Here is a 21,535-nt window from a genome sequence, read left to right as displayed (position 1 = left end):
GCTGGATTACATGAGGCCTCTGTAGGCCCAGTCTCCTCTCATCTATCAAGGTTCCTCTGAATGGGGCTCTGACCTCTGTCAACTTTAGCTTTGTTCTGGGACTGAACTGGCTACCAGCTGTCTTCAGGAAACACTGGATGGATGGACAGATGACTGACTGGGTTATGTGCTTTGAGTGGGCCAAGTATTCTACTGCCAGTAAAGGCATTTGCAGGTTACATGACAAGTTACTGACCCTTTTGAGGTCAGGCTTTATCAGTCATCTGAGATTTTTGAGTAACTTAACAGGTACTGACCAATTTGTAGGATTAACTAACAAGGGGAGTAACTCTGAATTCCTGTTGCACACAATTTCTGGCAGTGTCTGTATGGAAAAAACATCTTTCTTTCTATTAGTGCATTAACCAAGGTGTTAAGTACAAGGTGTAAGCAGTTCTACTTAGTGCTGGCTCGGTTTGAAATCCTTTTTTTCTTGCATGCTGTGAACATAGAACTGATTCTTGTGCTGTCCTTCCTGGTCACTGTTTAGTTAAATGCAAAAACTGGAACTTGCTGAGTTACCCTTGTATAAACCAGGGGTTTTTTTCTTACTTTACTTTCAGGCATACCCAGAATATCTCATTACATACCAGATTGTGAAACCAGAAGCTCCCTCACAGACAGCAACAGCAGCAGAACAAAAGACCTAGTAGCTTCAGAGCAGTGAAGAAGGATGTGACTTCAATCTTGGACTGGATGGATACGTGTTTCAGAAAATCAGTATCACATAAAATTCTTAACAACCTGGAAATAAGCTGTATGTCTTCTATAAAGCATTGCTGTCTTGATGAATATGGTATGAGTAACTCTTGCATACTCGACTGCTACTGTTCCTCTTGAGGAAAGTTTACAAGGGACTGCCTTTTAATAACATATCTCAGGCTCCTAGTCTCTGCAGTTACCATGTATAAAATAATACTGTTTTGATCTAGACCTTGGGAACATTATTGTGCAAACGGAAGCCTTTATTGGTGCCATCTCACATGCTAAAATTTCAGACACTACTTTTCTAGTTATTTTATTTGCAGATAAATTGCATTAAGCCCATCTTTTTTTTTTCAGCATACACCATTCATTTCCTGTTTTCAAGAGATCCTATTTATTCTCCTTTTATATTCTGAAGTTGAGCCAGAACCTTCTTGAAGATATTTTGCACAAAGTCAAGTCGACTAAAATCATTAACAATGCAATATAAATTTCATCTGAGGAGGGACTAGGTCAAGTTCTTCGATATAGGGGGTTTTTTGCACACCTCTGAGCAAACGATAACATGAGTGAGTGTAACTTTAGAGTGGAAACAAACCATGTCAGTTTGCTGCTTTGTCTGTGTGAGTTTTCTGGGGGAAGCCCTGGGAAGAGTTTGCAAGGGTAAAACCAGCTCTTGTGCGTGGAAGGACTTCATGAAACAGGTCCATGTCCTCTGCTGGCATCTCTAAAAGAACATTTTATAAGGCTCCTGTTAAGTACATGCAGCTTGTGAAATGTTCTCCAGTTACAGCAGTGTATGGTTTTGCTGGGAGAAGCAGGTGAAAAGTCAGAAGATTTCATACAGGAGGGCGTATCTAGTTCATGTCCCTCTGTAAGATGAGACCCCGTAAATGGGTTTCAGGCTGGTCAGGGAGAGTGTACTACAGCAGTTTCCTGTCACATCTTGGTGTGTGACATCACAGTTGAAGAGCTTAAGGGATTTACAAAAGTAATAATTTTTTTTAAATATCAATTTTACATTTTGATGAGAACAAAATTTTAAAGTATCGTTTGGCAAGCGGATTTGTTTGCAGGTATACCAGAGTACAAAGCTAGGATTTATTCACTTAATACCCTTCTTCCCAAATTCCCAGGTTTATTTTGCTGGGTAGGAGAAAGTTGTTTTTAAGCATTGCATAGCACAGCATCAGACAGTTTCAAAAGTCCCCCTCATGGTGGATATGGATTTAACAAAAGTAGAAACTGTTTCTTTTTTGTAGTGTTTTACAGTTTCAGAGAAGGTTGAAGATCAAGACCTGTTAATTTTTTTCCTAACAACCAATGCCAGGAAATGTGCTTCAGTGTTGCCCATGTAACAACTGGAGGAAAAAATGTTCCTTTGGACACAACACGCTGTGCATTTCCCTATCAACCAGCACTATCTGATGATCCAGTTCATGCATTCAGGTTTTATCCCCCTTAAAGCAAGGAAGCAACAGAATAGTGTGCTTTTATTTCATAAAAATATACGTGCTCCCCACAAGTGGGATTTTGCTAACATGTTTGGGTAAAACAGACTTAAACCTGAAGACCTTTTCACTTTCAGCATTAAACACAACATTTTTGTTTTTAACATTAAGGCATTAATGTTGAAGCAAGTCATCCTCACAAGAAATTTTACCCACTGTAAAATCAGTCATTTGATGCAATATGGCTACCTGAACATCATCTGTTTGTAATATCTCTAAAGAAAACCTTAGAAATAGCAATACTCCAACAGAACTTGAACTCTGAGTTTTACTTTTCTTGAGCTGACAGTGGATATATGGTTCTCGCTTCATTCTGTGACCTGATTAACTATGTAGCTTTGAAGTTCCATGCAGGCTCTAGCCTAAGTTGTCCTTTTAAACAAATTTCATTGATAAAATTGGGTGCTTGTATTTTGGCTACTTGTTTCATGGTGTTAGGATTGCAAAGATCACCACTAGGCTTTGAAGCTTTGTATTCGCCATTTAAGTTTGGGGTTTGTTTTTCATTTAGTTAATAATGCAGTGAGGGGATGTGCCTGTCTGCACTAGGGTTTCAGATAGTGGCCTGAGCGAGTGCTGCCCTCCATCCCCAGTTAGACATAGTTTTAAATGGTGAAACAGCTGTGCTACTTAGGTGAGCAAAATGGTTAATGTGGGCACGAAAGTTAAAAGCTTTACATCTTTCAAAAACAAGAACAAATCTAAAAAGTAAAACCCCACTGAGCCCACACCAGATGCTGTTCTTGCTTGTTGTTTCTATGTGCTTGTTGAACTAATGGCTAGTCTGGAATCCTTTTGCAGCCTGGAACTTCTAGAGGATAAAAATAGCCTGGAGGAGACTGAGGGGAGACCTCACTGGGGTCTTCAACGTCCTCATGAGAGGAAGTGAGGGGCAGGTACCAATATCTTCACTCCTGTGACCGGTAACAAGACTGGAGGAAACAGCATGAAGCTGAGTCAGGGGAGATTTAGGTTGGATGTAAGGAAAAGGTTTTTTACCCCAGAGGGTGGCTGGGCACTGGAACAGGCTCCCCAGGGAAGTGGTCACAGCACCAAGCCTGACAGAGTTCAAGAAGTGTTTGGACAATGCTCTCAGGCACATGGTGTGACTCTTGGGGCTATCTTGTGCAGAGCCAGGAGTTGAACTAAATGATCCTGATGGGTCCCTTCCAACTCAGCATATTCTGTGATTCTACTTTCCAGTATCTTTGAACTGCCAGTGTTAATGTTTCTGATGTTCTGTGCAGAGTAAAGGTGCTGTGTGAGGAAATCATTTTGCAGTGGTTTTTGTCTCGTAATGACGTGATCTCATATCCGTTTGTGGCCAGACACAGAGGAATACCCAGGCCTGATGATGCACCTGTGTGTTGTAGAAACCTGTGCAGGAGTAGCATATGTTGTCTTTGTAGCTCCTCTTACAGTTCAAAACAAAGTGAGGATCTGCCCATCAATATCAAAGTTACTCATGAAAAACCTGGTTGTGGTTTTGGTGGTAGAGCTGCATTTGGCAGGTTGTTAACGGTACAGATGCTGCTGCTTTAGCTGGGGGAGTTAACTACAATGGGACCTTAAAAATGCCATGACCCCATAACCAGGCAGTTGCTGCCTCCTGAGAAATGAAGTTTTTGACTTCCTGAGAAGAGCAGTCCCATGATATTGGGATGCTCATATGCAGCATTGGATCACCAGTGGAGGCACAGCAGGAGCTGAGAATGTAAGAATGCTCAGGGCTGGGAGACCAGGGACAGAACTTGGTGTCTGCTGGCACAAGGGACAATGTGTCTCTCAGGCCTGTTGATTTTTGTCAGTGTCCCTTTGAGGCAGCATTTTGAAACTTTTGTGTAGTTTTGTGACAGAACTTTAATAGGCAAAACAGAAAGAAAAGTCACCATCTAACAAAGGAGAGAGGGTTCTGCCCTCCATTGCTGAAACTGTTTCCATGAGGCTGATGACTTAGATACCTGGTGCAGAGTGACATTACAGTCTGAATGCTGTCAACAGAACTTTTGTTAGGATTAAAAGCAGACAGTACAGTACCTTAATAAGGTATATTTTATTTTCTCTTTTTTATCTACCAGTTGTGTTTGATCCCAGCTCCACAGAGACTGTTATAAACCTCTTCAACTAGTTCCACCATGTTGCAGTCACTATTGGTTTTCTAACCTCTGTTTCGAGTGTTCGCATGTGATGCAATTGAATCCCACTGCATTGTGTAGCAGGAATTTATTTTGCCTGCAGACCTGAACTTTGCTTGTTTGTTATGGGAGTACCCCAAAAGAAAATTCTACACTGTGGCAAAAAGAAAACCCTGCAAAATGTTCTGCAGTGTTGGCTCTGATGGGCAGCAGACACAGAAAAGGCATGTGGTACAGGGGAGGGAGTAGCTCCTGGACCAGGGCGCTTTCTTGTCTCTGGAAACCAGCTGTTCCTACTGTTTATTGTAGGTTAGAGGAGGTGTCTCCTCCCTGTGAATGTGTGAGGTGCTGAGGGATGCAAACATGTTGTGCCACTGTGGGGCCCGTGAGAGCTGCTTAAGCAGGTGGCAAATCTCAAAAAAGCCTCCTGCATCCCTGCAGTGACGTCAGAGTTTCTGCATAGTTCATGCACTGCCTGCAATTTCCGTATGGGGCTGTTAACAGAAATTGCCCTGAACAGGTTTTTCCAAGATGGGCAGAAGGGTCCAGCCATAAAACAGATTAGTTTGAACATTGCTAATCATTCTCAGAAGCTGAGTGTCAGGAAATGTGTGAATTTCTTTTCAGTGGGATTTCTCTGTTTCCATGCTGCTTTGCTACAGAAAGTCTAGCTCAGAAGTCTAAAGTGGCGTGCATATCTAATGCATGCTTCAGTTTTGTTGAGCTGAGTCTTTGTGCAGCATTGTAAGCCCAGAGAGGGAAGACCCAGGAAAGCACAGATTCAGTTCTTGCCTCATGTAGCAAGTGGCTTGTGAACCTCCACAGGCTTGAATCCATTGGTGGTGGTGGCCTGGTGCAGTCCAGAGCATGTTCTCCTGGTTTTTCAGAGTGGCAGGACACGTGTGCAGAGATGGAGAGGCAGTGTTCCCACCTGTCTGAACACAGAGTAGATGTAAAACCCAGGGGATTGGGGAACACTGTACGTGTGTTAAAATCTCTGAAGCAAGGTGAATGAGCCTGGGAATCTGTAGGGGACATGGGAAGCAGATGCATTTCCATTACACTGACACATATGCCTGTCAAGTCACATTATCTGACTGTTTTTGATGTAACAGTCTTGCTGAACCTGTTGGTGGCAAGTTCTAGTGGTGGTCCCATTAATTACTAATTTCGATTATTAGAGTCTCTGTTATTAAGATAATTTTGACACTTTCTTAACATCTGCAGAACTTGCTTCAGCTTTGGAAATTGAAATGGGGATTTTCTGTGCTGCAGTCCCATGAGCTTGTGCTTTGTCATTCCTAATTGCTTTCTCTGGCAACCCTGATGGCAATGTAGCTGGGGGTTGAATTTCTAGACCTTTCTTTTGTGTAACTTGTTTTCATAACTAGCCCTGTATGTGTCCTCTCTTAGTTGCCAATTACCTGGAGCTGGGATATCATTTATTTATTTCTTCTTTTACCTTCTCTCTCAAAGTTGAAGACGATGGGCAGGTTCTCAGCCTACCTACATGGTGGACTTTAGGTAACATCTCTGTAACAACTGAGTTTGATCTATAAATGTGCTTGGCTAAATGTCTGATCTGCAATACTTGTAATAGTTTAAAAGTCAATAAATACATTTTTAACAGTTGCTCTGTGAAAATGGAATGTGTGCACAACCTGCTGTTCTGTCTTGGTCTTAGGACAAATTTGCTCCAGCCGAACTGTTGAAAACAGTTTTTATTTTTATTTTCTCCAAACAATGTTTTCTCCCTCCCTCAGGCAATAAATAAAAAGTTAATTTCTAGAAAAAAAAAAAAAAAAAAGAAGAACAAAACCATACATATGTACATCAGCCACACAGGCATCTTGTGTGTTGGATTGGACTGGAGAGAAGGACAGAGGTAGGGTGGGAAATAAGGCTCCAGGTGGGTTGAAGATGAGGCATTTTCAAGGCTTGGACCAAAAGCTGCAGAAATGTTGCACAGGTGAACAAGACTCAGCACAGGAAAAGGGCTGGTCATGAGGTGGGAGAAGCTTGAAAATGCTGGATGGATGACACCTCTGGGCCAGCCTGTCCTCCACCCTGCAGCTTCTCTCTTCCATTATAGCCCACCCCTGTCCCATCCTGCTGCCTTTGGAAGAAGAGCAGCAGTGGGACCGGTGGAGAGGAACCTGAACAGAGCAATCAAAAGCAGCCCAGACTGCTGCCCCCACCCCTTCTTTCTCATCCTAAAGCCACAGGAGATTGGACCTAAGTTTTGTAGAAACCAGTGATCCACAGAGGCAAGAAAAGAGGCATTTCAGACTACATGTCTCCCTCCGAACCACTTCCCAACCACACAGATTGCTCTCCCCCACTGGAATGGGCTCAGCTGGTGACTTGGCAGGTGCCTACCAGCTCCTGCCTCATCTCCCCAGCCACTGGCAGGGCTGAGGTTGAGTGCAGGCAGCCCTGTGCTATCACTCCTGCTTGCCCCAAGGCCCTGCCTGCATTTCTGCTTGTCCAAAGTGTATCTGGCTCAGGTAAGCAGCACCCACCACACACACAGAGATTTCTCTGCAAGGGGGAAGGCTGCTGCACAATAAAAACGGGGTATGCTCCCTTGTCAGCCTTGATGAGCTGGGGGCAGAAACATGGGGAGAAGGGGAGGTGTAATAAAACAAGACAGTAAAATAGGGATGGAAACACATGAAGACCAGGCACTTGAGGAAACCCAGTATACTATTTTTTTTTCCTCCCCAAAAGAGCCTGGACAATGTCAAGGTTTGTGGCTTTTAAAACTTCCGTGCTTTCAAAACATAACAATAAAAAGCAAACAAACCAAGATGAGGTAAGAAATCTCTCTACGAAAAAGATGTCGAGTCCAGGGTGAATGGCAGTGTCCGGCACTATTGCTTAACATCACAGGGCTCCACGCCCCCTGCATGCCTGGCACTACCTGCCCGGCTGGCCTCGGCCCTGAGCTAACAGCTGGGCGACGTGGTGATGGGGCTGTGCAGGTAGGGGAGGCTGCTGGGGGTGGCATGGACACCGACAGACACGGGGAAGCTGAAGACAAACTGCGAGGTGGGGGTGGAGGTGGCCTTGCCCCGCTCCCGCAGTGTCCCCGAGGGGCTGACGGCTTCCACTGCGTATGAAGTGGCCAACACCTGCGACTCGAACTGCAGCAGCTGCCCCATGAAGCTGAAGTTGGGGGAGATGATGCTCCGGCGCTGCTTGACAAACTCAAAGGCCTCCTCTAGCTTGACGCGCTTCTTCATCATCAGGTAAGCCAAGCAGATGGTGGCTGAGCGGGAGATGCCAGCCTGGCAGTGCACCAGGACCCGGCCACAGCACTCCTTCACTGAGTCTGGAGGGCAACAGGGGTGAGATATGAGACCCACACCCTTCCACCACGGCCCAACCCCTCACCAAACCTGCAGGTGGGGGCTGACCTCCCTCCCACCAATGGACACAACATCTCTGCACAGGCACTCACCAATGTACTCAATTGCCTCCATGAACCAGGAGCTGATGTCAGCTTTGTGGTTATCCTCCACAGGGATACACTTGTACTGGTAGTGCCCCTCGAAGTGGTTGGGGCAGTCTGAGGAGACGTTCAGCAGGGCTGTGATGCCCAGTGCATCAAGCATGTCCCGCCGGGCTGCGTGGTAGGCGCTGCCAAGGTAGAGGAAGGGAAGAATTTCCACAGGCCCACCCTGTTACAGAGAAAAACAACAGATATGGGGTTGACCAGGGGACTGCGGCAGGCAGGACACACATCCAGATGGCTTGGAAACACTGAGCTGTGCAGCAACCTGGCACCTGATCCAGGGCCCTCAGAAGAAGGAGCAGAAGCTGCCTTCCTGAGGTGCTGAACCTACTTCAAGCCCTCCCTCTCCCTCTCTTTGTCCTGTTCAGAAACAGGCAGGTGTGGGTTAACAGGATTTGGGCTTGTCTACTCTTTGGGGCACACAAACACCCTGGGATTAGGAGGACCACCATGCTCTCCCATGAGAGGAAAGGAAGCTCCACAAGCCCCAGCTGAGGGAGAGCAGAGAGACTCCCATCGGAGCAGGTTGCAATGCTGGAAGGGCAGTCAAAATAGCTAAGCACTAGGGCTTCTAGACATACCTGGTCATGAAAGGGGGTCCCACAGGAACTGCAGCCCAAATCCAGGGGCTCAGCGCTGGTGGAGGGTGACACATTGCTCAGGGACTTGGTTTTTGCACAGAATTCAGGATACTCCGAGGAGAAGCGCTCATAGCCCCCTGCAAGAAGAGAGGCACAAAGTGTTATCCCAGACTGCTTTCACAGGACTTCAGAACGGCACAGCCAGAGATGCCCTTGGCCACTAGATGATGCTACAGCGATGGAGAGTGGTCTCCTGCCCCAGGAGGAGCAGTCCGGCTCCTGGCAGCAAGGGGGGAATCCCTGAGGCCCCACCATTCCCTTGGAGCAAGAGCACCAAGTGCAACGATCTTGGCCACCCAAAGCCTCTGGTCCAGGGTTTAGTCCCCTGCATACTGCTGGCCAAAACCCCAGACTGAGGCCAAGGTTGGTCTCTGAGACAATGAAAAGAGGATTTATTTAAATGGGAAAAGCTGCTCCAAGGCCAAAGACTGTTCTGGTCTCATCTTCCCTTGATACATCATTTTGTCACAAAACACAGGCAGGTCTCCCTTTCCCAGCTTGGCCCTCCAGCTCAGAGCTCCCGAAACAACAGACGAGGAAAGCCCTGGCTCTGGTCAGGTATAGCCAGGCTGACCTCACAGCCCAGCTGCCCTCAGAGAGGTGCAAGCTGAACATGGAGCAGCTTGTCCCTTTGACCTGCTGCCAGGGGAATAAGCACAGGGGATGTCAGGACTTCGTCATGGCAGGCAAAACAAGAGCAAACCCCACTGAGTTCCCAGGACAGGGAAACTTCAGTGTTGGCTGCCAATAAACACTTCTGGTGAGATTTCCTTCTCTCATTCAAATCAAATCAACAACTGTGACATGCTTGTAGGGTGACTTTGAGCCTCAAAATCAATGAAAATCAAGTATTTTACTATCACCACAGGACTCCAGCTAGACCAAGCCCTGACTCCCAGGATGGTTCCTGAAGACTCAAACCAACTGCAGGATCTAAGCCTGCAGATTTCAGCTTACCAGAGCATGCAGCAGGACACATCTTTCTTACCCAGCTCTGAGACTGCCCTGAACAAGGCTGGAGATATCCAAGACCAATGCATGCAAGCATCTCAAGCAACCCCGGAATCCCTAGGCAGCTAGAGCCCGATACTGCCAGCATCCCAGTGTCCTCTGTGGTTTCCTCCCCCTACAAAAGGAAGGGCTCTCGTACCTTAAAGCAGAACTGTGCGGATGCATCACTGCATTTGCATTGTCCCTCCCACGCAGCCAGGACAGTTTGCAGAGGCTGCATTTCCCTGGCCTGACATCCCTTTACAGTCCTACTGCTTCGATTTGAAAGAGCATCCAAAACCAAGAGCCCTTGTTAGACAACTTCCAGGGATCTGGTCCAAAAATCCCTGGATCTACTACATCCCACTCCAGTGGTCATCACACCATGAGAGGGAAAAGCTGCCCAGGGTGATGGGCAGAAACATCTTGGAAAGAGCGTTTCTTGGAAAGGAAAGAGACCTTTCCAAATGTTTCTCTTCAATGACTCTCATCAGATTTAATGCTCGGTGAGCCAAGCACCACATCCAGCAGCTCCTGGCTGCACACGCCGACCCTGCCCGGCACAGGAGCCAGGCAGAGCAGGTGCCCATTGCCAAGCAACACCCAGCCAGGCTGTTTCACAGGGAACCTGGCAGCAGCCTGACCTGCAAAAACACATCTGGATCTTCATCGTGACCTGCACCCAACAAATGTGCATTTGGGCATGCACAGCTCTGGGTTAGTGCAGCTCTCAAGGAACAAGAGCAAGATTATTTTAGTAGCTCTGTGGTACGAAAGGAAGAAGACTGTAGTGCTGAGACTGAGTCTCTTGGAGCCTGTTCCTTAAAAAGGCTCCCATTCCAACCAACCTCCCACGAGAACCACAGGGACACCAGAAGCTCCCAGCTGACAAAGGCCACCCTTGAAGCAGAGCAGCATTTCCTGCCACATTCGTGGCTCCAGCACCACGCTGGCTCACGGTGAAGGAGCCTGCTCCTGAGCGAGCCCTTGCTGTGCAGGCACTCCCGCAGCAGCACATCGTATCTCATCCTTGGAACAGCTCCTGCTGCTTTTACTGTATCTAGTACAACTGAAGTGCTAGTTCCTCCATCTATCAAGCCTCCTAATGGATTTGCTACTCTGCATACACATCCTCACCCCTGCTGTAAGTAAACGAAGGAATAAATTGACTCTCAGGCTGTAAACAAAAAAGAAAAAGCCCCACAGAGCTCACTCAGGAACCCCAGCTGAGCATCCCCCGCCCCTAAATCATCTCAAGGCAATTCTCAGGACCAGCAGCTCCAAATGTGCACAACTTCTCATTTAATACACGACAGAGTGGGGAAGCCCTGATCCCTGCTGTAGCCGCAAAAGGAGCAGAGAGGTATCCCCGGGTTTTCTGCCCGCTGCAAAGGGACATCGGCGTGACAGCAGGTATTTGACCCTGCACAAACACCTTCTCTGCACCGTGGGGCTGGGGATGAACTCAAACAAAGCGTGGGGGGATTTCCCCCCACACGCTCACGTCCCCCAGGTCCCAGGCAGGGGCACGGGACCCGCTCGATGCCCCTGAGCCGGCTAAGACCGCCCGGGCACCCACGCACGGGGCTGATGGCCGCGCTGCGACCGTCCCGGGACCCCAGCTCCGGGCAGCCCAGCCCCGGTGCGCGCGGCCCCCCAGCCCTCCCGCCGGCTCCCAACTTCTGGCAGGACCGCCGGAGGCGGGAGAAGGGAGCGCCCTGCCCGGAGCGCGGCGAGGCCGGACCCGCATTGCCGAGCGGGGGCGGCTGTCCGCGGCCACGTCCCCGCCGTCATTCCCGGTGTCCCCGCCGCCCGCTCCCCCCCGCCGGTACCTGCCAGGAGCCGGATGTCGGCGCGCGCCGTGTCGCGACGGAGCGCGCGCACCACGAGCGCCACGGTGCTGTCCTCGCGCAGGGCCTCCGCGCGCGGGCTGCGCTCGTCGTACACCACGACGGCGGCGTAGAGCCCGGCCCGCAGCCGCGCCCGCACCTCGCCCTCGGCCGGCAGGATCTGCTCCAGGCTCACGGCGCCCTTGGCCCGCCGCCGCACGATCGTGTTGCAGCGCACGTTGAGCGCCCCGCGGATGTGTCCGGCGCTGTGCGCCAGGAAGGGGCGGCAGTCCAGCACCAGGCACCGCGCGGCGCCGCCGGGCCCGGCCTCGTCGCGGCACACGAGCCGGCGCAGCGCGCTGCCCTCCATCTCGCGCAGCCCCTCGGTGGCCACCATGGCGGGGGGAGCGCCCGCCGCGCCCCGCGCCCGCCGCCCGCGCCGCTCGCGCACCCCCGCGCGCGCCGCGCGCAGCCTTTACTACCCGGCGGCGGCCGGCGCGCGCCCCCGCCCCGCCCCGCCCCGCCCCGCCCATTCGCGCCGGGCCCGCATGAATGGAGGGGAGGCGGCGCGCGGGAGCGGCGACGTCACCGCCTCCATTCACAAAAAAAAAAATCCGTCCGCGCCGCCGGCCGGCCGCGGGTTGTGAATGGGGGAGAGAGGCGGGCCGCGCCGCGCCTTTGTCACCGCGGGGCTGCGCGGTGTCACCCCCGCCGGGACCCCTGCGGGTCACACACGCTGCGGGGCACACGCACGTGCACACACGCGTGTGCGCGCACCGCTGGGTACACGCGCACATGCACATGCTGCAGGGCACGCGCCCACGTGCGCGCGCGCACACACACACACACACACACACACTCAGGCACACGCACGCGTGGCCGGGCTCACGCTGCGCACATTCCTCTTCCTTTGTCCCACTGCTACTGTTTTGTTTGGACTGCTTGCCGCGGCGGAGCGGGGGGGGGGGGGGGCGGGCACTAAGCAGGGCCCGCTGTCAGCTCTGCAGGGTCCCTCTGGGTCCTTCTGACTACATATCTGCCACGGCCGCGCTTCCCCTGTCAGAAAATGACATCTCATTAGCTGCAGAGTCTTAAAAACACTACAGCATCCTGCCTGTGAAGTGACTCTGTGGAGGGGGCTCTTCGATTTAACTCCTCGCATAGAGGACCACTATTTTCGGCTAAAAGCCTTAGGAGTAAATGCACAGCCCTGAAGTGTCCCAGGAGGGTCTTCCCATAACCACTACCCAAACACCGAGCAATCATTTCACCCCAAAGTCCCCTTTGGGACTGTTTTCAAACAGAAGCAGCGCCGCAAACCACAATGCTCAGGGCATTTCCTGCACGGAGATGCCGGCCAGTCCCAGGTGAGTCTGCTTCAGAGACCTGAGGGTGTTCAGCTATCCCGATGTGGACCTGGATGTGGTGGGTGTAAGGTAGGGACCCAATGGTTATTCAAACCCATCTGCCCCGTCACTGTTTTTCACAGAGGGCAGCACTTGGACAGGCAGCTTGACTTCCCCTCCCCTGCGTGCCCGGCCGCTGTTTACTCGGGCAAGGCACGGGAACACCTTGCTGTGTGTGCCTACCTGGGAGGACTCCAACCTACCACGCACGTTCAAGATCTACAGCTGGTGACACTCCTGCATCCCGCTGCCGCCTCTGCTCTACACTCTGCTCTCTGACCGCTGCTGGATTCTCCCCTCGGTCTGAGTCAGCCTGATCTTTGCACCTGTGGCTTTTGCGTGCTGTGCCAACCCTTTGCCAACCAAGTGGAATCAGATGAGCTGTGGGGGAAACATAGCTGCCGTTTGTGTAATACACCCCAGTCCAGGAATGTATTAGAGCCTTTTGCCTAAGGAAGGCTAATCATCTCCCATTCCAACCTGCATCAAACACAAGGATAGCAAAACCCTATTTCTACTGAAGTAAAGCAGACTCTGGGTGGCCAGTGACACGCCAGAGACATTCTTTCCTCCTTTGGAGAATGCTGTCAGAGACAAAAACCTCAAACTGAGAATTTGATTACAAACTAATTGGAAACTATGCTCTCATACCAACAATACTTTAACTCAACTTGGATCATCAAAATGCCTTAAAAAGTTTTGCTCAAGGCCTGATGCCAAAATATGTTGTTCCCTTTGTTCCTCTAGGGCAGATGTTGGCCGCTACCATGTGATGAGCTAGCCTGCAGTCTCCAATGCCTTCTGCACTATCCAGTCTAGCTTTTACACTAAAATTGGATAACCAAGGACACAAAGTGTATGTCCTTGGACGCAGGCCTATCATCCTAATTTTTCCCTCTCTGGTCCAGCATATGACTGGGACAAACTGATCTGAGGTGGGAGAGGAATGCAATATTGTCATGGATGCAGGAAGGGGCATTTAGGCTGATGTCCCTGGATGTTTGCAAGAGCAGTGATGGAGGACATTATTTCAGGGTGGAGTGTGAAAGGATGTGTGTACATGAGCATCCGGTGGAGATTTTCAAGTGTTTCCATGTGCCTGAACCCTTTCCCCACTCTTCATCCCTTCCTGCTGTCTGTCTAGATGTGGCAGGTTCTTGGCTCTTTCTTCCTGGAAAATAAACTGCACCCAGCCAGGCTCCTGGGAATACCACTGTGTACCCACACCGGGCATTGTCGCGGCTGGGCTCCTGGCTGGTCACGTCTGGAGCTGGTGCTGTGCTGGGGATGGTGGCTCACAGACAGCTGCCAGTGGAGAAATTGAACCCAAAGGTGAGAGTGCCCCGAATGAACCAAGCCAATGCCACCCAGCCAGGATACACCACTGGAAGAGAAGAGTGATCTCCCTCACTGCAGTTAACTCAAGAGGAGATCTAATTAACTTTATTTATGGAGGTGTTAAGAAGGGAGTCACCAAAAATGCTCACAAGGCAGAAGCCACAAGGCAAAAGAAGCAGCACAATTACGTGGAGTGGAGGGGCAGGGTGTATGGAAAGGACTGGGGAAAGGGGGTGGGGATGGGAGAAGACCACACAGCTTTATGTCCTGACTTTGTAAACCCAGAGAAGTGCGAAAGCTAATATTCCTGTCAAACAGCATCTGTATGGTGCAAACTGAAATATATCCCGCTGGAAAACAAACTACCATAAGGAAAGAGAGAGAGAGAGCAAGAGACATTCATTTCCTTTACAGCAGAGTCAAGGAATAATCTTTTATAGGGCCCTGGCCAGAAGAGGCAATTGTTGAAAGAGGCTGAAGGGAAATGAATTGTCAAAGGAGGCACATATTTGGATGATTAAATATCAATATGTACCTTGAATTAAGAAACAGGAATTTACACCTCATCTCACTGTGGCAGTGAAAACCAAATTAGAGTCAGACTGTAAATTTGCCAGCCAATAGATACCAATTTGTTTGGCTACCTAAAGGCTTTTTCTGCCCAGAGAAATGCTGAAGCATAAGTTCCCCCGGGTGGGCAATAGCTGCTGTGGGCAGCTCTAAGCTGCTGAGCTCTGTGAGCCCTCTGGGCTCCTCCAGGCTTTCCTGGCTCCTCTCCCCTGGTTCCTGGCCCCACTGTGCACTGATGGAGTCCTGGTGTGTTGTGTCACACTGCAGGTCTCAGCTGCCTGACAGATGTGCCTACCTCTGTGCCACTGGGCAGGAACACTGGCCAGGACTGTGTTATGCTGGAGTCTTCCCAGGAGCTGGACTCCCTCCATCCTCCTGGTCAGCCAGTCAGTGGCTGTATGGCTGTGGATGGACAAAGCACAGAGGTACATCCTCACTGCTCTTGGCACGTGACAGAAGTTGCAGCGTAAAGATGCTGCCACCTTTCCCTGGCAGCTCCCAGCAGTTCAAAGGGTTGAGTGGTTTGCCCTGGCATGTGCAGGAAGCCTTTGGCAGAAATGAAAGGCAGAATCAAGGTCTTAGCAACTTGTAAGTCTGCACTTACCGACAAAACCTGTCCCTCCCCGAGTGCCACAGGGGCATGGTTCCCTTCTGTCCTCATGCAGCACCTTACAGTTCTTTCCATGCAATCTCCCTTCCTCACAGCTTTCCATGCTGGGGAATGCACTCTCCTGCCCACAAAGGGAAGTGCAGCACTGAAAGAGTTAAAAGATTCATGTTAATAAATTCAAGCTGTCTTTTCCTCTAGGGCATATTTACATATTAATGGCGGGGAATTGTAATGAACCTGTCTAGGGAGGCTAAAGGGGAAATTATGCAAGGTTGGCTGAGAAGGTGGAGGAGGGGAAAATGTCCATTTTCAGTGCTTTCCAACCCCTCAGCTGCAAAAGCATGTGACCAACCTAGGCTCCAGGTTGGGACACTCCGGGAGAGAATGGAATAGCTACCTACCAGAGGGCAGGTAGCTATTCCGACCCACCTGCATCCCTTCCCTTCCACATAGCTAAGTTTCGCACTGTCCCAGATCTTATTTTAAGCCCAGGTTCACCACAGCATATTTCAGCAAGCATGTCCCAAATCATCACCCCATCCTCCAAGACATCCAGAGAAAATGCAGCTCTTGGTGAGCAGTCACAAGAGCAGCTCATCCACAACTAGTTTTCAGCAGACAATCTCTCAGAGCTTTGCAACAACACTGTGTGTGCTTGGTGCAAGAGGCAAGGGAGCCAGGGAAGGGGATTTGTCCTAGGCTGGGCTGAAGTGCCTCTCTATCCCATCCCTGCTCCTTCACACCATGCTTCTTGAACCCTGCCACAATCTTTTTTGCCTCAAGCCCCAAAGCTCTCTGCATGCCAGCCCAAAAGCCTTTGACAGCACATGAAAAATGCCAGGAGCTTTGCCAGGTCTGCTTTCTCTGCTCACTGCTGAGGCCTCAGTGTGTAATCCCCACTCCAGCGAACTGCCCTACAGATTTTATCTCAAGAAGAAAAAATAATCTGTTGCTTTTGCCCTGCAATATCAGAGCTATAAATCACTAGATAGGAGACTAATTACTGGGCCTCTGATCTGATTTAGATTGGAAGATGGAAAAAGCAGCCTTTATTCCTGAAAGCAAAGGAGCACTTCTTCAGAACAGTGATGGGTGCTCCATGTACCTCAACAGCTACAAATGATTTATGCCCATGCAAATGAGAACAGGGCAGGACCCACTCAGATTAGCAGGATACAAAGTGGCCTGCAGATTTTCTGCTGCAGATTTGGTTTCCCCTCTCTCTCACCCCCCTGCTTTTTGCCACCACTTCATCTCTGCTTATAAAAGCCTGCACAGCTCCAGTTACTCTGGGTGACAAACGTGAGGTCTGATCCAGCATGGTCAGTGAATGGGAGCAATATTTTAAGAAGATCGATGGCTTTTGCTAGGGAAGGGTTGTTCTGCAACAGGCCTAAATGCTGTCTGTAGAAACAGGGAGCCTTCCAAATTCCTGTGCTGTTTCTTTTTGACCTGTGTGCTTTTGGTGGGAAGCGTGAGGAGACACCAGCTGCAGGGTTTGGAAGTCAGCTGCTGGTGGGGCTCCTGAGGACTAGATGGTAGGTAAGGGCATGCAGAACTGATGGATCACTCCTCCTCTGAAGGACTTAGGAGCCCAATGTTCCCACAGGTGTGGCAGACTTGCCCCTCAATATCACACCTCCACAGCACCAGGCCCCAGAGACCAGCCCTGATTTGGGTCCCAGCAGGTGCAGAGCCAGCCTGCCTGTCCCCTGGGCATAGCATCTTTCAGCACCTGCTTCAGACTGGGTGGTGGCTGGCTGGATGCAGGGTGATTGCTGAGTGTTTCTGCAGCCTTGGTGGGCCAGGGTAGCCCACTCTGGGAAGCTGCTTCCTGACATAAGAATCTGCGTGTGCTATCCTTAACTTTTTGTCATTTTTTTATACAAACGTGGTGCTGTGCCAGCTGTCAGGCCCCATCAGCATCCTCTGCCCAACCCCTTCCATCTCCTGCCTTCCACAAAAACCCTGAAGCTTTCCCCATTCCAGGTGTCAGGACACACATGGTCTCTGGTCATTTTATCACAACCAAGGATTATAAAGCAGATGTATGTGAGGTGGATAAAACAGGCACATGGGTCCCTTAATCCCAGAATTTTAAGTGCCATGGGGATTAATCTTATATCTTTGGCTGCAGGATTTGGGGATGTAGCAGAGCCAGAGAAGTGAATCTGTGAAAGCAAGGTGATCCCCTCCTCTCAGTTTGCTGTAAGACAAACACAGTGTAGGAGATCTGCTTTGAAAACTAGATTGAAGCCAGTAAGGGATGTGGCATTTTAAACTTTAACATAGCCTGTGACATTTTGCTTTTAACGCTATATCCCCCGTGGCTGTGAAGCCAGGCATCACTCCTGAAAAGCTCTCCAGCCCTGGTGCAGTATTTAATCATGGGCATAGAGATCCTAGCAGCTGCCTTCTTTGGGGACATCACTGTTTGCAAGTTGAAAGAGAAACGCCTCGCTTGAATTTCCCAGTGTTTGGTTAAGCATCCGGCCTCAGTGATAGGATTGAAGCTGAGCTTTGAATGACGTTTTTTGCTAGGAAGAAAGGGCTGGGGAAGAGACATTTCTCCCTTGGGCTTAAGATCATAAATAAGGCAGCGTTATGTAAGTGTGACTATAACCTATTTATACAGAGTGTCAGACTCATGCACTCAGGCTATGAACGACAAATCTCCCACTAATTTTTATGAATGTAACAGTGCTACTTGTATGAGTTTTGAAACAGCAGTGGAAATGCAGGTTGTTCTGTGCCAGCAGTAACTGGGACACCTCTCCAAGTTACTCTGAGGGAGGGATGACTTGTGTCTGGCACTTCTTCTTGTACAGACACAGAGGGTGCAGCTGGCTTCAGGCAGCTCCCTTGTACCCAATCCTGATCCCAAGGCCCAAGTGGCAGGCACCAGGGGAATGGAAACCTGCTGCTTTTCCTGGGACAATCCCAGTCTCTTGTCTCTCAAGCAGTGGGCTGGGTGGGAGCTGGGCTCCTCAGAGGCTCTTTCAACAGGATTGTGCCCTGTTGTGAGGCGTGGAGATGCTGAGGGTTCACCCAGGTGGCAGGACATGGGAACCAAAAGTGTCGTCTGGCAAGGTCAAACCCACATAAGGAGCACCAGCTTGCACAAGGTGTTAGCCAGCACCTTGCTGCAGGACCCTGTGCATGCTCTGAGTTTACAGGGCACCAAAAGTAAAAGGGTAAATTTCTGTAAGTAAAGCACATGGGTGGTTATTAAACACAGGGAGATTGCTGACCTGGAACTGTTCAGAGGCCAGAGTGTAGCTGAACTCCTTCTGGCACACACTTGTGCTGTTTCTGTGTGTCTGTCCCTGATACTGGTGTTGCTCAGTGTAAAGTTGCTGAGCAGAGGGGTTAGAACCAAAGTGCCCTCACGTAGGCCAATGCAGCCTTAGCTGTGTGCATCTAACTTGGTTGGCATGGCCTGATGCCTGCCTGGGACCAAGACAATGTCAACTGTGTATAAAAAAATCAAAGGAAGATTTATACCCAGAAATTACTCCTGAGGCACAGTCAGTCAGTCATCATAATCGTGACAAAACAAAACCCCAAATCAGCTTCAAGTTTAAAGACAGGCTTTTTCCTTCTCCACTGCCTCCCAGTCTGGGCTCTGCCTTGAGCACTGTCTCAGCACAGCAATCAATCACACTTCCCTGTCATGGCCCTGTGCCAGCAGCCATGGACCCCAGAGACCTGAGCATCACAGCCGTCCACAGGAGGTTGTGGCAAGAGGAGAAAGTCTGAAATCCCTGTGGGGCTTCTTTGTGCCTCCAGTTAATCTCCCTTCTCTGCTCCACAGATGATCTCAGCTCCCGCTGTGACCTGATCACACAAATCAGGCAGGGACACGTGGCCCTGGCTTGTCATGTCCTGCTGTCCCCTGCCAGAGATGAGGCAGCCATAGGGTCAAGTGTGGATGGCCCAGGGGGTCAGAAGTGACCGCAGCTGCCGTGATTTTTTTCCTAGACACCCCCAGCAGAGCCCTATGACTGATTCACCTCCTGTCTTCGTGCATCAGGCATTGACTCACACCCAAAAATACGTCAGATGATTGTGTCCATGAAGGTCTTCATGGACTTTGCCCCAGGCGTCCCCACTGAACTTTAAACCTGGGCCCTCTTTGAGAGGTGGAACAGATGGGAGACCTTTACTGGCGATGCTCTGTGCCTCCGGAGGAAGGTGAAATAAGGCTGGACAACTCTTCCAGCCTCCTTCAATTCACTTCTCAGTGGCTTCCTGTGCCAGTGTGAGGTCTGTCTTGCTAAAAAAAAAAAAAAAGACATTATCTGAGAAAGGCCTCATCCTGCTGCCTTTGCCTTGGTAGTTCCATCAGGGACAGAGGGAAGCAGCAGAGACCTCAGGCTTTCAGGCTGCTGCCAAACATATGCTCTCAGGGCTGAAAGCAACTTTTACAGCAGTTGGCATGCAGACAGATAGGCACATGCCACAGCCTCACTGGCAAGAGTTTATGGCCTTGAAAATCTCTCTTTTTCTGCACTCTGCTTTGCCCAATGGGTTCAATAAAGGGAAAAGAAAACCCCAGCGGAATATGAAACACTCTGACACACTACTTGCCAGCCAGAGCCCATCACTGACCTGGTGACTCTCTGAGCAGCCCTTTCAAACCAGAGGGCTTAAGGCACCCCAGGAGTGTTGTCAAGCGCCAGCAGCAGAAATCCAGAAAAAAGTCACTAAAGACAGTAAGTAGTAGAACAGCAGGAAGAGCAGAAACAGTAAAACTGTGTGCTAAATAGGAGCATTTAGTACATGTCCCATCCAGTCCAATAATGTGGAGAGCATTCAAAGGATGTTCGTACTCCAGCCATAGTAAAGAGATGTAAAAAGTGCAGCTGGATCTAAGACCTGGCTGCAAGGGCAGCTAACCTGCTTCAGGCAACTTGGAAACAGCATGAACCTGAGTAAGTGAGCCAGGGCTTCCCAGGCGACTCTTCCCATCTTGTGCAATGTGCCTGGGGGACTTCCTGAGCCAGCTCTGGGATCTGTGCCCCTAATAACCCCTAATAGGTATTTCCTCCATGAATAGGCCTGGATGCTTTTTGAACTCATGCAAATGTTCAGCATCCACAGCATCCTGCAGCAAGGAGCTCCACTGCTTCATTATGCCAGAGCCACTTCCTTGGGCTTGCTTTGAACCTGCCATCCCCTTGTTTCACTGCTCGTCTCCATTTCTGTCCTGGAAGAGACGGTCATCTCAAACCCATCTCCTCTCAGCTATGGGAGCAGAAGAAACAGCATCTTACCTGCTGCCCTATTTGGGGACCTAACAGTGTTGCACTGAATTACCTAATAAGATTCAAGTGTAATTCTGCCCAACAGAATTACACTTGCAGGGCAACTCGCTTTGTCACACGAGGGATACATTGACCTGTTTCAACTCCATCAAGACTTGCTACATAACTGTGTCAAGAGCTCGTCTTTGAGGGTGACAGTGTAGGGCACCATGCTCTTCTCAGGGGATGAAAACTATTTATGGCAGAGAGGGCTCCCCAGGTTGCTGGTTATTCAAGTTCTGTCATTCTGGGCTCTGAGCTCCAGCTCAGTGAGCTCATGGCGTGTAACATGATTTGCAGAGAGGAAGTTGTGTTTTTGTAGAGTCTGGCATGACATGGGAGCCCATGTCCATTTGTGTTGGTCTGTGCTGCCAGTACACCTCACCAGGGGCTGATAAAAAAGGGAGAGGTGGTCAAACAGTCCTCTCTGAAGGCAAAGATGAATGAAAAGGTAGGCTCTAGCAAGCTTTGCATAGGAGGCACAATATAAGGGTGTGACAAATCATGAACACAAACAAATGGGAATGTTATGTCTGAGGGTTGTTCTTGCCTGTTTTCAGCACCACTGCTGCGAGTCTTCAATACACAGCTCCAGAGACAAGGCCACCTGTTTTGCCATGACAGCTGGCAGCTAGCAGAGGCCAGTATGAATAATCTGCCTCCTCTGGAGCCAAACTTGCAAAGAAAAGCAATTTTAGCCATGTCAGATGAAAGCCACCTGCTGCCCAAGCCAAAGGCATGGCACGTGTGGGCACCACGGCACCAGGTTCTCCCAGCTTCCCACCACATCTCTCTTGTGCTGCAAGGCAGCCAGATCCTGGGACAGAGGAGGTTCCCAGTGACATCTCTTTTCACCCTTGCATTTTAGCAGGGAGAAGCTACAGTAGAGCTGCTTGCCCTGGGTAAACTGTCCCTGTTTCTTTGGGGTTTTAAAAATT

At 49.9% G+C, this 21,535-nt stretch overlaps 2 protein-coding genes across 2 annotated transcripts in view; one reads left to right on the top strand and one right to left on the bottom strand.

Annotated features, from left to right (window-relative positions):
* TNKS (tankyrase) overlaps positions 1 to 6,022 on the top strand; it is a 138,302-nt gene extending 132,280 nt beyond the window's left edge. Inside the window, exon 27 of the mRNA XM_048302994.1 lies at positions 603 to 6,022. Coding sequence (XP_048158951.1) covers positions 603 to 689 — 87 coding nt within the window. The 3' untranslated portion in view covers positions 690 to 6,022. The remainder of the gene's footprint in view (positions 1 to 602) is intronic.
* Positions 5,852 to 11,785, bottom strand: DUSP4 (dual specificity phosphatase 4). The gene is made up of 4 exons (XM_048302995.1): positions 11,371 to 11,785; positions 8,489 to 8,625; positions 7,854 to 8,073; positions 5,852 to 7,724 (listed from the first exon to the last, which is right to left on the bottom strand). The coding sequence occupies exons 1-4, from the start codon at positions 11,762 to 11,764 to the stop codon at positions 7,339 to 7,341; spliced, it is 1,137 nt and encodes a 378-aa protein (XP_048158952.1). The 5' UTR covers positions 11,765 to 11,785; the 3' UTR covers positions 5,852 to 7,338.
* Between the last annotated feature and the right edge of the window lie 9,750 nt (positions 11,786 to 21,535).

This window comes from Corvus hawaiiensis, chromosome 5 (assembly GCF_020740725.1).
Source record: "Corvus hawaiiensis isolate bCorHaw1 chromosome 5, bCorHaw1.pri.cur, whole genome shotgun sequence".
Lineage (NCBI taxonomy): Eukaryota > Metazoa > Chordata > Aves > Passeriformes > Corvidae > Corvus > Corvus hawaiiensis.
This window is presented reverse-complemented; position numbering and strand designations above follow the sequence as displayed.